The sequence below is a fragment of the Pollachius pollachius genome (genome assembly GCF_949987615.1).
Source record: "Pollachius pollachius genome assembly, chromosome: 3".
Lineage (NCBI taxonomy): Eukaryota > Metazoa > Chordata > Actinopteri > Gadiformes > Gadidae > Pollachius > Pollachius pollachius.
In genome coordinates this window covers 46,809,562-46,824,835 of record NC_136936.1, presented here as the reverse complement: position 1 = coordinate 46,824,835, position 15,274 = coordinate 46,809,562, and the positions used below count along the sequence as shown (strand labels likewise).

At 47.3% G+C, this 15,274-nt stretch overlaps 1 protein-coding gene across 2 annotated transcripts in view; it reads left to right on the top strand.

Moving 5' to 3' along the window:
* The window catches only part of adcy5 (adenylate cyclase 5), a 57,080-nt gene that overhangs the window by 26,223 nt on the left and 15,583 nt on the right, over positions 1-15,274 (top strand). For both annotated transcript variants that reach the window (XM_079733436.1, XM_079733435.1), the window contains exons 2-5: positions 5,390-5,539; positions 6,299-6,420; positions 11,459-11,570; positions 13,376-13,503. In XM_079733436.1, coding sequence (XP_079589562.1) covers positions 5,390-5,539; positions 6,299-6,420; positions 11,459-11,570; positions 13,376-13,503 — 512 coding nt within the window. The remainder of the gene's footprint in view (positions 1-5,389; positions 5,540-6,298; positions 6,421-11,458; positions 11,571-13,375; positions 13,504-15,274) is intronic.

Sequence of the window (15,274 nt, the reverse complement as noted above, 5' to 3'; positions counted from 1 at the left end):
GATCAGTTGCGTAAGCACTCACAGCCAATGTTAACATTAGTCTATTTATATGTGTAGTCTCTTATCTGCTACTGTCTGAAGCATTTTACAGGCCCATATTTAAAGGACATTAGCCATCCAGAACAGACCCCCACCCCCCCACAACCCTCCAGCTAGGAAGCCCTCGGGCTCGATAGAAGCAACTCCCAAAAAGGATAGAAATAGGAATGAACTTTGAGGAGGAATTCACGAAGAGGGTCCTCCTCCCAGAGTAACGGCCGCTGAAAACAAATCCGACTGACGGCGTGTACAATTGCTCAGCGAATAAATTATCTTCTCAGAGTGAGCGGGCACGTGAGGAAGGCATCCAATCTAGGGTCCTCACAGACAGGAGACGGGAGATATGGGCGTGGGCGGGTCAGGATTTCTCTGGTTTCCGCTTTATTTATCCCCCCGTTATAATGCGATGGGCCGGTTCCTCCCTTCGAGCTAAAACTCCAGCGTTAAGTCAAGTGGTCCGGCTCCCACACTGGAGGGGGTAGCTGAGACAGGTGTTGTTGGTACCGGCTTGTTGTTTTTGTCGTGGGGACCGGTTGTTCTTGTAGTCATGGGGACTGGTTGTCGTGGGGACCGGTTTTGCGGGGACCGATTGTCATGGGGATCGGTTGTTGTTGTTGTTGTGAGGATTGGTTGTTGTTGTTGTTGTTGTGAGGAGCAGTTGTTGTGGGGACCGTTTGTGATGTCCTGTGTTGTCCGTACCTGTGTTATGAGGACCGGTTGTTCTAAGGGCCGGTGTGCTTAGGACCTGTGTGGTGAGGTACTGGGTTGTCAGGATGGGCAGTTGTTAGGGACGGTTGTTGTGAGGGGCCTGTGTTGTCCGTACCTGCGTTGTGCAGACCGGTTGTTCTAAGGGCCTGTGTTGTGAGGATGGGCTGAGTTGTTAGGACCGGTGGTCTCCGGGACCGGCTGTTGTGGGGGCCTGTGTGGTGAGGTACTGTGTGGTTGGGGGGGATGGGCTGAGTAAGGACCGGTGGTCACAGGGACCTTTGTCATGAGGACCGGGGACGCTGATCACCTCCTCACGGCAAATGTTTATCTCCTGATGTGGAGTGCTAGCGCAGCGGGGCCATCCATTAGTCAGACCCAGAGTGACACACACACACACACACACACACACACACACACACACACACACACACACACACACACACACACACACACACACACACACACACACACACACACACACACACACACACACACAAAAATAGGTGATGTACCCGGGAAACGGCCATTACGCAAACACAATGTTTGTATGGTTTTTAAATCACGGCTCCTTCTCCCTCCCCATTTGATAGAGAGTTGTGTTTGTTTTGGGAGGCGAGCGTAAAGGCGGAGGCCGTCATCGGGGGGGCCCGCCTGTAGCTGACGGGGTTGGTACCCTGCGTTGAACCCTACGCGGCCCTGCTGAGTGCACCAAACCATAGAATACAGTTCCGGGTCACGTCGTGACGCCGGTTTTGCTTTTAAAAGAACGCACGGGTTGCGTCGACGTGAGAAAAAAGAGCCATCGGAGAATCTCAGTCCTGCTCCCCATGACTTCACTGTGGAGCTCCATCGGCGCGGAGGGGTGAGGGGGAGGGGGGGACCGGCTGATCAGAGATGTTCTCCCTTCCTCGAGGACACCCCACAGGTTTCCCAAATAAGGTCTTGCTGAGCAGCACTGGGAGTATTAATAGACTAGAATCAGACCGTGGCTTCTGGAGAATATTCGTATTGACACAGTGGAAGACTCTATCTGATGCATGCCGTTTCCATGGCAGTGACGGGGGGCGGGGGGGTTGATGAGAGGCTGCACGACGCTGCACAGCTGTAGCCGGCCCTCTGAGGCGCTATAACCTTGAACCCTTGGTGCCGGCATGCGGACTACAAAACGGTTCTGTTTTTGCAAAGGGAGGGAAACGTACTTTGGAGATGAAGTGTGTAAGACGATGCTTCCAGTCCTGTTGCTTGACACCGAGCGAGAGAGCGAATGCACATGACTGTTGCAGGCCGGCCTCTTCCCTATTGGGCTGTGTGGCCGTTCGTCATCTGGGCGAATATGATGCACCCCCCTCCCCTTTCAATGATGTTTGGCTCACAACCCTCAGATGCTAATGTGCCCCCTATAATGGTTTTGTGTGTGTGTGTGTGTGTGTGTGTGTGTGTGTGTGTCGTAACAGAAGGTAGACTTTTCTGTACGTTTGTGGAATTCCGTTTGTATGTGTGGGGGGGTCATGGACCACCCAAAGGCAGTTGGAAAAATGCTCACAGTTTCTCTTCCTCTCCTTATGTTTTCTTTGCGATTCGTACATCCTATCCCTGCCATGTGTGTGTGTGTGCGTGTATATATATATATATGTATATATATATACACATAAATTAGACAGAGAGATGCAGAGGGAGTGTGAGACACGCTAAAGAGCTCAGATAAAGACGTGTTGTGTTCCCTTTGGATGTGTGGTGTGAATGTGACTCTGTCGGCTGATTCGGCCCATTGTGTGGCTGAGTGAAGAGAACAGGCCCCTGGCATTGACTCGCTCCTGGCGGCCGGTCTTAGGACCTGCCGAGCGCCAGGCGCCGCTCGGGAGCGTTATTTATAGAGCGCATGACACTCTGCGAGCTGATTGGTGTGATCACTGGCCAAGCATATTGTAAGCTGTTGTGTTATTATTTATGACAAAACATAAATGCACGAATGCGCTCCAACCTGATGCATTTTTTTTTTTACGCCGAAACCGTTGCCAGAGTATCCGTGCCGCTCCGGTGCACGGTGCAAACGTTCCCGTTTTGGAAATTCAGGAACGGTTCCGGAGCTGTTGAAGAAAAACGTGTTGTCGCTTTGGCACGTCTCCCCGTAGGACCGCTTAGAAAAGAGGGAGTTATGTTGGTAGTTAGGGGTCAGGAATCAGGTGCTTCTGTGTTCTAGGTCAGCTGACCTATTGACCTGCCTACCTAGTGTGGCCTGTATAGTGATACTAATACGTGGCACAGTGGTACAGTGTACAGTGGTACAGAGCAGATAAGTATCGCAAGGACTGAGGCACACATACAATCAATATACGTGTTTGCATTCATCGGTAACTGTGGGTAGACAGTTATTTAATCACACGTATCTCCCACAGAAAAAGCCTACTTTAGATAACAGGTGTGTACATTATTCTGCAAATGTTGCCAAGCTGCTGCATGTGGTTTCACTGAAGTTTAACCTTCTCTTTCTGAACGCGTAATTGTGAGACGCTTGGTCTTCATGATTATTGAGCTGATATCCTTTATAAACGTGAATCTCCCTATTGATCCTGTGTTCCCTCCAGTAATGTCCTATGACCATGTCTTCTCAGAGCAAACATACTGTGTCTCCCCCCTTTTCATGTACACTTTTGAGCCTGAGTTTGTAGGAGACATTGAAGGTCATTTGATTTATTTTGTTCAGCAATGTAGAAAGTGGCTTTTGCCAAGGTTAACATCATTATCAGCTTGGGCTAAATGATTAGTCGGTCATTAAAAAAAAATCACTTAACTCACTGAACTTTGATATCTGTCTTTTTGTCTCTCTTTCTCTTTCTCTCGTTCTTTCTATGTTTCTTACTGTCTTTCGTTCTCTCTCTCGCTCGCTCGCTCGCTTGCTCCCTCTTTCTAGGTTTCTTTTTCTTTTTCTTTCTTTCTTTTTTTCTATTGCTCTTTCTATGTTTATTTCTTTATTTCTCCTGCTCTTTCCATGTTTCTTTCTTTCTTGCTCTCTCGCTCTTTCTATGTTTCTTTCTCTATTTTTCCTTTTTCTCTAAGCAACTTGTTTAGAAGACGAGTGAGAGCGATTTTCAACATAATTATGTCTCTAAATGGTGTAACCGAAGCGTTAGGTACTTCTAGCCAAACGGTCGCAGCCCTGGTCCTTTAAATGTCACCATAGTTCCTACTATGTGAGGCAAAGGCTTTCTTGAAGCTTTATAACTTCATACAGTGCTTTGCCCCTGTAGGCGGACCCCCGGTCTGAGCTCTTGAGAGGGGCCCTAGAAAGCACTCCTTTCATGGGCACGGATGTCACAAAGAATCGTGTGTTACGCTGAATTCAGTGTACGTTTCCTTTGCATTTTGGTTATTTATGTTGTTTAATATATTAATTATAGTTTGGGCTATTTGTCCCAATGATACAGTTCCGACTTGTTTCCGTGTTTATGCAAATATTGTTATTATTTGTTATGCAAAGCTTTGTAGGATAACAAATAGTGGCAGCCTGGACCACATCACAGGAAGCAGAAAGGAGGCTACAGATATAAGCATCTCCCGCATAACTGTTCATACCAATAAACAGCGATCCCACTTCCCCACTTCCTTTACGTCTAACCTTACAGAAAGGGTCAGAAAACCATGAGGCTCCACTGTTAAATGGTCGAAACTAAACTTTGTAGTGCTCTGTGTTTGCAGGCCGTTGCGGTTTTTCTTAAAGGGACGACATATTTCCGTCAGCTCAACAAATAACAACTTTCATAAAACGCAAACTAACTAAGAGCCCATATTTAAGAGCACATATTTGGCTGAGCCAACATTAAAAAGTTCGGAGATCGGGATCGGCCTTAAGGAATTGAAATCGGTGCATCCCTAACAAGCAGTTTTACACTGAAGGAAACAAATTTAAAATAACCGATATAATTAAATAGATAATTAAATATAGTATATTATAAATATTGCACAGTAAATGTGGTATTATGGCTTGGCTTTTTATAATAGAAAATAATGTGCTGCTTTGTGCATTCCATCATGTGTTTTCCATTGTATTGCATTCCAATGATGTTTTGTGTTAATTTGTGAAATTAAAGTAGAAACACTCGGAGCATCGGGGGCGTTGCAGGCTTTTTCTCTCCCTGTTACCCACTGGCCATGGCCTTCTTGCAGTAATAATCATCTAGAAAGGGGTTGCTGACTCTCTTTGCTCGGCCACTGCATGTTTTATATCAATCATTTTACCGTTTGCATATGAGGGGGTCCCCGAAAGGTCTTCATGGTGCACCTTAAGTCAAAGGGTTGGAAACCACTGTACTACATCACTACTACATCAGACATATGTCTGTCTGTCTGCCTGTCTGCCTGTCTGCCTGTCTGCCTGTCTGCCTGTCTGTCTGTCTGTCTGTCTGTCTGTCTGCCTGCCTGCCTGTCTGTCTGTCTGTCTGTCTGTCTGTCTGTCTGTCTGTCTGTCTGTCTGTCTGTCTGTCTGTCTGTCTGTCTGTCTGTCTGTCTGTCTGTCTGTCTGTCTGTCTGTCTGTCTGTCTGTCTGTCTGTCTGTCTGTCTGCCTGCCTGCCTGCCTGTCTGCGCCAACACCACATGACCCCCTCCGTCCTCTCTGTGTGTCCGTCCGTCCGTCCGTCCCTGCAGCTGGTGTCCAACGTGCTGATCTTCTCCTGCACCAACATCGTGGGCGTGTGCACGCACTACCCGGCGGAGGGCTCCCAGAGGCAGGCCTTCCAGGAGACCCGCGAGTGCATCCAGGCCCGCCTCCACTCCCAGAGGGAAAACCAGCAGCAGGTAAGGGAGAACCAGGAGGACCAGCGGCAGTTAGGGGAGAACCAGCAGCAGGAAGGGAGAACCAGGCACACATTCACCCACGCACACACTGTATACTTAGGCGCACACAAACAAACACTCTTTTCCCTGATGAACTAGGACATTAAGTGTAGCTGAGTTTCCAGGCAGAGGGGACTCATCATTTCCAGTGTATTTATTCCCGCACATTACGTCTCCAGAAGAGAAGCAGGCCACGCGACCACGGGTTCACCGGTCCACATCGGGTCTCAGAGTGGGCGGAGCCATCCCGCGTCACGGCCAGCCCACACTCTTCAGTGACAGGGTTATTCTGGCGTCTTGTTTTGGGGGTGGTCAACAGTGGGCGGTTCTCTGTCCCCCCCTCCATCTCGCGGTCCGACAGCCTTTTACATTCTTAGCCCTTTCATATCGTCACCCCTTTCCTTTTCTTTCTCCCTCTCCCATACCTGCACACACGCACACAAGCACACGCACACACAGTACACACGCACACACACTGTACACACGCAAACACACACACAGTACACATGCACACGCACGCAGTACACATGCACGCAAACGCAGTACACAAGCAACACACATACACTTGTACACAAGTACAAACACGCTCTTGGGCACGCAAGCACACATACAGTACACTCGCATGCACACGCACACGCACACGCACACACACGATACACATGCACACACACAGCACACCACAGTGTTTCTATTTTGACCGCCTTTTGTCTGGGCGAACAGGAGCGTCTCCTGCTCTCCGTGCTTCCCCGCCACGTTGCCATGGAGATGAAGGCTGACATTAACGCCAAGCAGGAGGACATGATGTTTCACAAGATCTACATCCAGAAGCACGACAACGTCAGGTACAGCCGTGCTCCCCTCCACACCAATACCTCGACAGGGACAACTGTGTGCACCTCAGTTGAACTCTCCCATGTACTGTAAAGTGTGTGGTTCTCCTCAGACATTTCCTCATCGTCAACCCTATTAACATCAAGGTCAACCTCTTCTTGCACACTTCCTGATACATCTACACGTGTAAACGCATGAGACGGCCCCAGCAGGGAGTAAGCGAGTGAACCGGGGTTAAGGTCAGCCCCGTAGCTGCCCATCACCCCCCTGATCCCGGGCATGTGCCTTAGTCCCTCTCAGAATTCCCGGAATGCGTTGGATAGGAATGCAACTGAAGGGCTAATTGGATTCCAACTAGGACCAGTGCCACTCTGGCCCAAAGCCTACAGAGAGAACAGTTTGCTTCATATTTTGTAGCCCGACCCGAAAAAAAAAGAAACCGAAATACCGTATTGTTTGGTTACGTGGCAAAACACACGGTTTGCCATGATTGTAGCCGTGCTGTTTCCCTTTCGCTCACTTCAAAGAGGACTCGGGTCTATTTTAGGAGGTGAAATTTCAAAACATTATTATTTCATTGTCCTTCCGGACAGGCCCTGCTGCAGGGAGGGAGGTTTGTGGCTGTTTACGTTTGATGAGTTTCCGTTCCGAGCCTGGATTATCTCGACGGGCTTTCTAACGTGCCCGGTCAGCGGTGATGTCACAGCCTCTTCTCATGAAGTCGGTGACGACCTTGAGCGTGTTTGGGTCGCCGGCGCGGGGATGAGGGCTGTGCACTCAAAGCGCAACACACGAGCAGTGTAAATTAGAGATGTTGTGGAAGCCCAACTACCATGCTTATTTTTTTACATTTGTTAAAATATTATGGCTATATTATTATCTGACTCTTGTGTAAATATCACACACAGAAAATTGACCAAGGCCAGCACTTGAGCCATTCATGCACGAACACACGCACGCACGCACGCACGCACACACACACACACACTTGACGAATTGTGATTTGCATTTTCCTGTGAAAGGGGAAGCGTAAAACTTTTCATGACGTATGTAAATATCATCCCCTGTCGTGGTTTATTCAAAGATGTGGACATTATCCTGGTGTGTGAAACCACAAATACTTTGTTTTCAAATGATCATCATCAACTTAATAAGAATTATAAATTGTACTGCCAAGTAGGGAAAAGGGTGACCTGAGCTATCCACATTTCAACCACCGCAAACTAGAAAATCAATTGCCTGAAGGGACTTTGAATTTACATTTACATTTACATTTAGGGCATTTAGCTTACACTTACAATAAGTGCATTTGTTACAATAAGTACATTTGTCATAAGAAGTAAAACAATATATCGCTGTCGGTACAGTAAAGATGTTCATAGAACCAAGTGCAAGTATTACAATCGCTAGGCTAACCCATTCCCCGTGTAAAGCAACGATAGCAGCTACTGTAGATGCTACACAATTAAGTACCTTGAATAAGTGCAATGTACAAGTGCCAGGACGTACAATTATGAATTATGTAATGAGTTTGACATGCCTCTCATACAAATCAAAAGCTCTTGACAGACTTTTCTCTCCCGTGTTGAATTAGTCAAAGATCACTCACTCCAGGAGTGAAACATCTATGTGCCCAACCCGGCCCTGTCCTCAGTGGATCCAGGAATATAGACAGGAGGATATTCTGGTGCCATCTTGTGGAACTCATAGGCACTCCACCATAGGTTATTTAACGCGACACACAGGCACACACACATACACTGCCTGCGTCATGTGTGTCATGCCTTGTAGCCTTTAGTCAGTTAGAACAACACACACGCACACACACAGAGCTTCCATTGTGGATCGTCCTCACTCCTTCAGAAGTTTATTTTCGAGAAAGACCGTTGGATTCCTGAGGCCATCTTTTTTCCAGCAGCTTATTTTGATCCGCACTCATGCGACTAGTGTGGATGCTCAGGCTTTTCCTCGGTACAGCTCAAGTGCTCTGTTCAAAGTAGGTGCCGTCGGTGGTGCCTTTCAAGGAATTCTTATTTTTGAATCATCACTTGTGACTTTTTGCGCCCCCACAGAACAAACTCTGTTTAAGGCCTTAGTTAGGGCCCTCTCTTTTGTCATTTACGCTGGTCTTGGCAGAGGAGACTTATACATCCCTCTAAGTGACTCCTTGACGAGGAAGAGGCAGATATTTACCTTTATGAGAGAGAGAGAGAGAGAGAGAGAGAGAAAGATTACTTCTCCCCTGTTTTAAGAGCAAATACGGTGTTACTGAGGCATTATGCAAGAGGTCCTGACAGCGGATGTTTTGTTTTTGCCATTTGACTTGTTCTGCAACCAAACCCCAGGCCTAGGGAGCGGGGTTTATGTGCTAATATCGACCTTAAACCCTATCTTGGTCAGGGTCTTTAAAACAGTCCCTGGGTTGTACGACCGTTGAATGTAAAACAGGTCCATCCCTATAGCGTGTACTTTTTGGTGTGTGCCTTTTTTGCCTGTGTGAAAGTGGTCGTCATGGTCACGTGAGGCTGAGGAGAGTCAGCAGGCTGGCAGATAAAAGGCAGGGCAAGAGAAGAGCAACCAGGCAGCACAGCCCTGAATAGAGCTGGCAGCTCAGCCGGAAAGGAGTCTGCATGGCTGCTAGTGTAAGCAGGAAGTGTGTGTGTGTGTGTGTGTGTGTGTGTGTGTGTCTGTTGTCGCGTCTGCTTTTTTTTTCTCTCTCTCTCTGTCCCTCTCTCCGTCTCTCTCCTGTGAAAGTGAGCGAGCAAGAGGGACAACGTTTGAGTACTTCTGATTATGGGCATGTTATGGACTGGTCCTTATGTCATCATAGTTCTAATAATTTCACAGGGACAATTTTTCCCCTCAAAACCTTGTTCAGTTAGCACCCCTGAAGCTGTTGTCCACAAGGTTGGACAATGGATCTTCACTTCCAGATCTGTTTGTGTGTCTTTCTACTAGGGCTGCTTGATTATGGAAAAAATCATAATCACAATTATTTTGGTCTAGATTGAAATCACGATTATTCAAACGATTATTTTTGAGTTTGAAAACATGATGTACGTATTCAGCATGTCTCTCCCACCCTGTCTAACTGAGAACTTTGAAATTCCGTCTTAAAAACATACACAAAATGGTCAAAAAGAAAGTGTTCAAATCAAATGAATGTACAGAAATGTATCCAGCTGTTTCTATAAAATGTATAAAATAAATACATAAAAATAATCGAAAAAACGATTATATTAGTGTTGTGATCGTTTGACGCTAAAATCGAGATTGAAATTTGATTAATTGCCCAGCCCTACTTTCTACTGATCGAAACTACAACTACCAGAAAGGCTAATCGCCGTTACTTCTGTCACCCAGGCAACGGGATGTTTGGTTAACATAAGGGGGGGAGGCGGGCGGGGGGGCGGATGTTAACCACTCTAGCTGACCAGAGGGAGGGAAAAAACGACCATACCTTACATGGACTTGATCTCCTCAGGCACCCAGGAACTGATAACAACAAGAATAAAGCAACTAAAAGTATCGATCATTCTTGGTAGTGTGAGTCTGGCCTGCCCATCGGTAAGTGAAAGTGTGTGTGTGTGTGTGTGTGTGTGTGTGTGTGTGTGTGTGTGTGTGTGTGTGTGTGTGTGCGCGCGCGCGCGCAGACAGCGGATCTCTCCACTCACACTCGTTAAACACTTGGCCATCTCCCTGGTGGTGCAGAGAGTTAAAAGCCCCCCCCCCCCCCTTAATGGATCCTAAAATACACACACGTGTAAGCACATTAAAACATGCTCATGAAGCGATTAGCAGACACACTTACACACACACACACACACACTCACAAAAACACACACACAAAAACACACACACAAAAACACACACACACACACGTAATTGGCTGCTGGTGGCGTTGCCGGGGGCGGTGCACCTGGTGAGGCTCATGGGCCTGTTTGATCTGAGAGGGGCGAAAAAAACACAAATAAAGTGCATTAAATACACCCTCGACTGGTGTTATCACACTGGGGGGGTGGGGGGGGTTGCTGGTGACACATGCATCAGGTCCTTCAGCCTTACACAGACGATGCTTATGATGCGTTCGTCCCTGTTAAATGGAAATGCAGGGTCTCGCTCCATGTCCTCGCTGAATAGGAGGAGACGTTTGTGCGACGATGTGACGAGAGGAAAGCGCAGTGCGTGGCTGACAAGCGCGCCTCACTCAGTGCTTTACTCCTCTGTGTCAAGAACGTCATCCACCTTTTCTCTCTCGGTTTCTCACTGTCTTCACCTAGGTCTCTCTGTGTGTGTGTGTGTGTGTGTGTGTGTGTGAACGTGTCTCTCTCTCTCACGCTCTCTCACTCGTTCACTCACTCACTCACTCACTCACTCACAAACTGTGTGTATGTCTCTCTCTCTCACTCACTCACTCTCATTCACTTTCTCATTCACTCACTCCCTCAGTGTTTATCTCTCTCTCTCCCTCGCTCTCTCTCACTCACTCGCTGTGTATGGCTCTCTCTCTCCCTGTCGCTGTGCGCACAACTGTCACTCGCTGTGATGACTGTATCATCCGTCTCTCGTTGTGTCTGAGAATAATTGACGTGCGCACAATGCAAGCGCAAGCCCCTCTGCTCAATCCGTTTACTGCGTTCTCAGGGAGGGAGGGTTCACACACACACACACACACACACACACACACACACACACACACACACACACACACACACACACACACACACACACACACACACACACACACACACACACACACACACACACACACACACACACACACGCGGGCGCGTTTGCGCCTCTAATTCATGATATTTTAAATGATGAACGAGCCTATTCCGTGGCTTGGATGTGGATTCAACAGGACACCTGGTCCTTTCTATCCCGGTCCATTCTGTTCCACTCAGGTTCTGCTCGTCCATGTGTTGTTTTGTTTGTTCCCCTCCATTACGATGCCTCATCTAAACGACCAGGACCAACGAGGGGGCACTCGCCAGTCCATTAACCCTTTCGTGTGTGTGTGTGTGTGTGTGTGCGTGTGTGTTACAGCATCCTGTTTGCCGACATCGAGGGCTTCACCAGCCTGGCGTCCCAGTGCACAGCGCAGGAGCTGGTCATGACCCTGAACGAACTCTTCGCCCGCTTCGACAAACTGGCGGCGGTGAGGATCCACGCTACACACTACAGTCCTGCCGCTTTCTTCGGACCGTTTGATGATCAGAGAGCGCCGCCCCCTTTTCCCCGGTGGCTCTGTCCGCACAGTTTGATTGACAGGTCTGCTCGTACATGTAAATGCACAGGGAGAATTGTTATCATGATTTGACACGAGACCCGGGGCGATCCTAGCCGGCGGCAAAATACGTGCACATGCAGTCCTTCATGCATCCTAATGTTGGGGGCGGCGGTCGGGGACGCTAATGCAGCTGGACGCTACATTAGCATGTTGCTACATGAGAGGGCTAGCTTGCATTATGTGTTTGATTAACTACCTGATGAGGATTGGGGTGGGGGGGTGTGGGGGGGCATCGTCATGGAGATGGACTGATTTCAGGTGTTTAAATTCGTTATTGGTTTATTTTGTTTGCATGATGCGTGATGTTTGTCGGTGAAGTTTGAGTTGGTGGGGGCTTTAAATTAGCACTGTGGCGTGCTCTTTTACATATACATAGCAGTGATACATTACCCCCCCCCCCACACACACACACACACACACACACACACACACACACACACACACACACACACACACACACACACACAAATCCACCAGGATACACAAGATACATTCAGTCCTGGGGATGTTTCATTATGTAGGGAAATGCCTTTAAGATCTATATATTTTCCTGGAAGGCAATGCAAGCATAAAGAACACAAGCCGGGGAAATCGTTATATCGGGAACACTTGAGGCTGTGTAAAGAGTGTTTCTCGAAAAGTACGGTGACTTTCACTTTTGATTAAGAAAGACCACGCTCTCTTACAGTTTAGCTGAGCAGTTATGAAACTGTGGATGAGGCATAATGATGTTTTAATAAGCACACACACACACACACACACACACAATCATACGTGCACGCACACACGTACGTTTCAGTTGGCATCATTAATTGTGTGTGTGTATGTGTGTCTGATTTGGTTCCCAAAGAGAGAAATCTGCTGTGTTAGTCTCTCAGGTGGCAATCATGAGACATTCCCAGACAGTGACCGTCAAACACACACAAAGTCACACACAAACACGCAGATTATCATCAGTTCACCCCACGCTTGGGGGTCTATATCATACTTTTTGGGCTCTTTTGATTGGGTGGTGTAGACGGTGTGGTCGTACACTTTGATGGAGGCGAGAGGGGGTGAGAGTCACACACTCGGCCGCATGTAATCGTGGCCCGCAGCTTCCCATTGGATGAGCCTTCCAGAGTCGTTCATGTAGTGTGCCGATGGCAAAGATGGTCGCCCTGCCTGCTACAAGGCATGTCTGTGAGCCATCGTCTCCTCTCTGTTCTGCTCTATGATATAATTATGCATTTACCACTGTCGCTTAGAGGGGAACTGTCATTCTGCATTTTCACTCTAATTGTCACAAACGCGCGTTGACAGTTGGAAAAAGTTTGACCATCTCGTATTGTTTTTATTTTTTCTTTATCTTATTGTTGATTCTTTAATGACTTTTGTGTATCTTTTTACGGTGTCCTTGTGTGCCGAGAAAGGCACCTTCAAATAATTTTTATTATTATTATAATTGATGTTATTCGTCATGGATTTGTTTTCACGATTGGTCTGATTCATGAAAATGACAACGTGCCATGTTTCAACTTCGCGCTATCTTTCGGTGTAAAGCGTGTCGATTGTTCCAAAAATGCGTATGAAGCAGTTTAAAAAAAGCCTTGCGTGATGGCTCCTTGCAGTGAGTTCGTGCAGTCGTTTGTCTTCCTGCCTTGATGGGTGTTTGCTGGCTGCTGTGTTCCCAGGAGAACCACTGTTTGCGCATCAAGATCCTGGGAGACTGCTACTACTGCGTGTCTGGTCTGCCGGAGGCCCGGGCTGACCACGCCCACTGCTGCGTGGAGATGGGGGTGGACATGATTGAGGCCATCTCGTAAGTGTACACACACACACACACACACACACACACACACAGTAAGCGTAAGCGTGTGATGCAGGGCCTCATAAGGATGACCAATGTTATAAAAAGCCCAGGAATTGTTCTGACAAAACCTTCTGGATGTTTCCTTATGAGGTCAATGTTGAGGCTAAGCAACCATATGGAGGAGCAGACTTTGGGGGGGGGATGTTAGCTAAACCTGACATCAACAGGTCAGCTGGGTGTTAGTCTAACCTGACATAGACAGGTCAGAGGGGGTGTAAGCAAAACGGTTGAGTAGGACTGCTTGATTATGGAAAAAATCATAATCACGATTATTTTGTTCATTATTGAAGTCACGATTATTATTTATTTATTATTATTATTGAATGCATTCTTAATTTCTCTCCAAAAAAAACACTTTGTAACTGAGAACTTTGAAATTCCCCCTTAAAGGGGACATATCATACCACCAGGTGTGAGTGTGATTAGCCATTACAAGCAGGTTTAAAAATGTGCAGCATTGTGACGTCACAGGTTGGCGTGTCCATCTATCCGTCACACATCTAGATGGACACGCCCACCTGTGATGTCACAATGCTGCACATTTTGAAAACGGCTTGTAATGGCTAGTCACACTCACACCTGGTGGTATGATATGTCCCCTTTAAAATAACACAGAAAATGTTCAGATAGAAAATAATTTACAAATATGTATCAAGCTGTTCAAATAAATATAGAAAAAAAAAAAGATTAATCGCACAGTCCAATGGTTAAGCTAGCTAAAGTTTCAGCCCGATGCTCCAACCTGCCACTAAAGACGTAGTGCTCGGTCACATCCCAAAACGTTGGGAATCGTTTAAGTACAGACACCTGTCGCTTTTTAGTGCTGAGTGACTGAGGGCCCGAGAAGAGAGGCAGCAGGATGGCTTTCTCAAGGCCGGCTGCTCGGTGACTCACACAACAGCAACGTAAATCCGTTTACCTTTTTGTCTCGGAGCTCAACACGTTCACCCCCTCCTATCCTAGAGATTAAAAAGCATTTTCTGGCTGGAGAATTTCATTTGCGTAAAAGCGCAACCACCACCACTTTCTGATCTGTGGGAATTTGAACGGTGAAACACGACTCCACAAAGTGCTCTCTCCCTCTTTCTCTCGCTCAGACCAAAGCAATTGCATTAGAATTGAATTCTCAGACTGGTCGCTTGTGTGTGTGCTGAGTGAGAGCCAGTGATGTGATTATGTGTTGGAGCGTTGTGTAAGTATGGGGAGTGGGGCACCACTACATCGTCTAAGTATTGGTGGTCTGATATTGAATTGTGGGAGACCACACACACACACACACACACACACACACACACACACACACACACACACACACACACACACACACACACACACACACACACACACACACACACACACACACACACACACACCAGGGACGGACTGGGCCTCACAGCCCCCCTCCCCTCCCAGATGTGATGAAAGAAAGAGTGAGGGGAGGGGAAACTCACGGTTTGTCCTGTCCTTCTTGTTCTCATGGTATCTCCTGATGGCTATCCAAAGGATGCTGGTCACTCTAAAACAGGCTTGAGTGTGTGTGCCTCTGTGTGAAGGTGTCCTCTCCCTCTTTGTCTCTATTTTTTATGTCTCTTATTTCAAGGTGTTTTTGGTGGCTTCGTCTGCTGTAGATGATGCAACTCTTAATCTGTTATAAACAGAAACCACTGATCTTGTTTTGAGATTGTAACCGAAAGGTTCCTAGTTCAATCCCCAGCTCCTC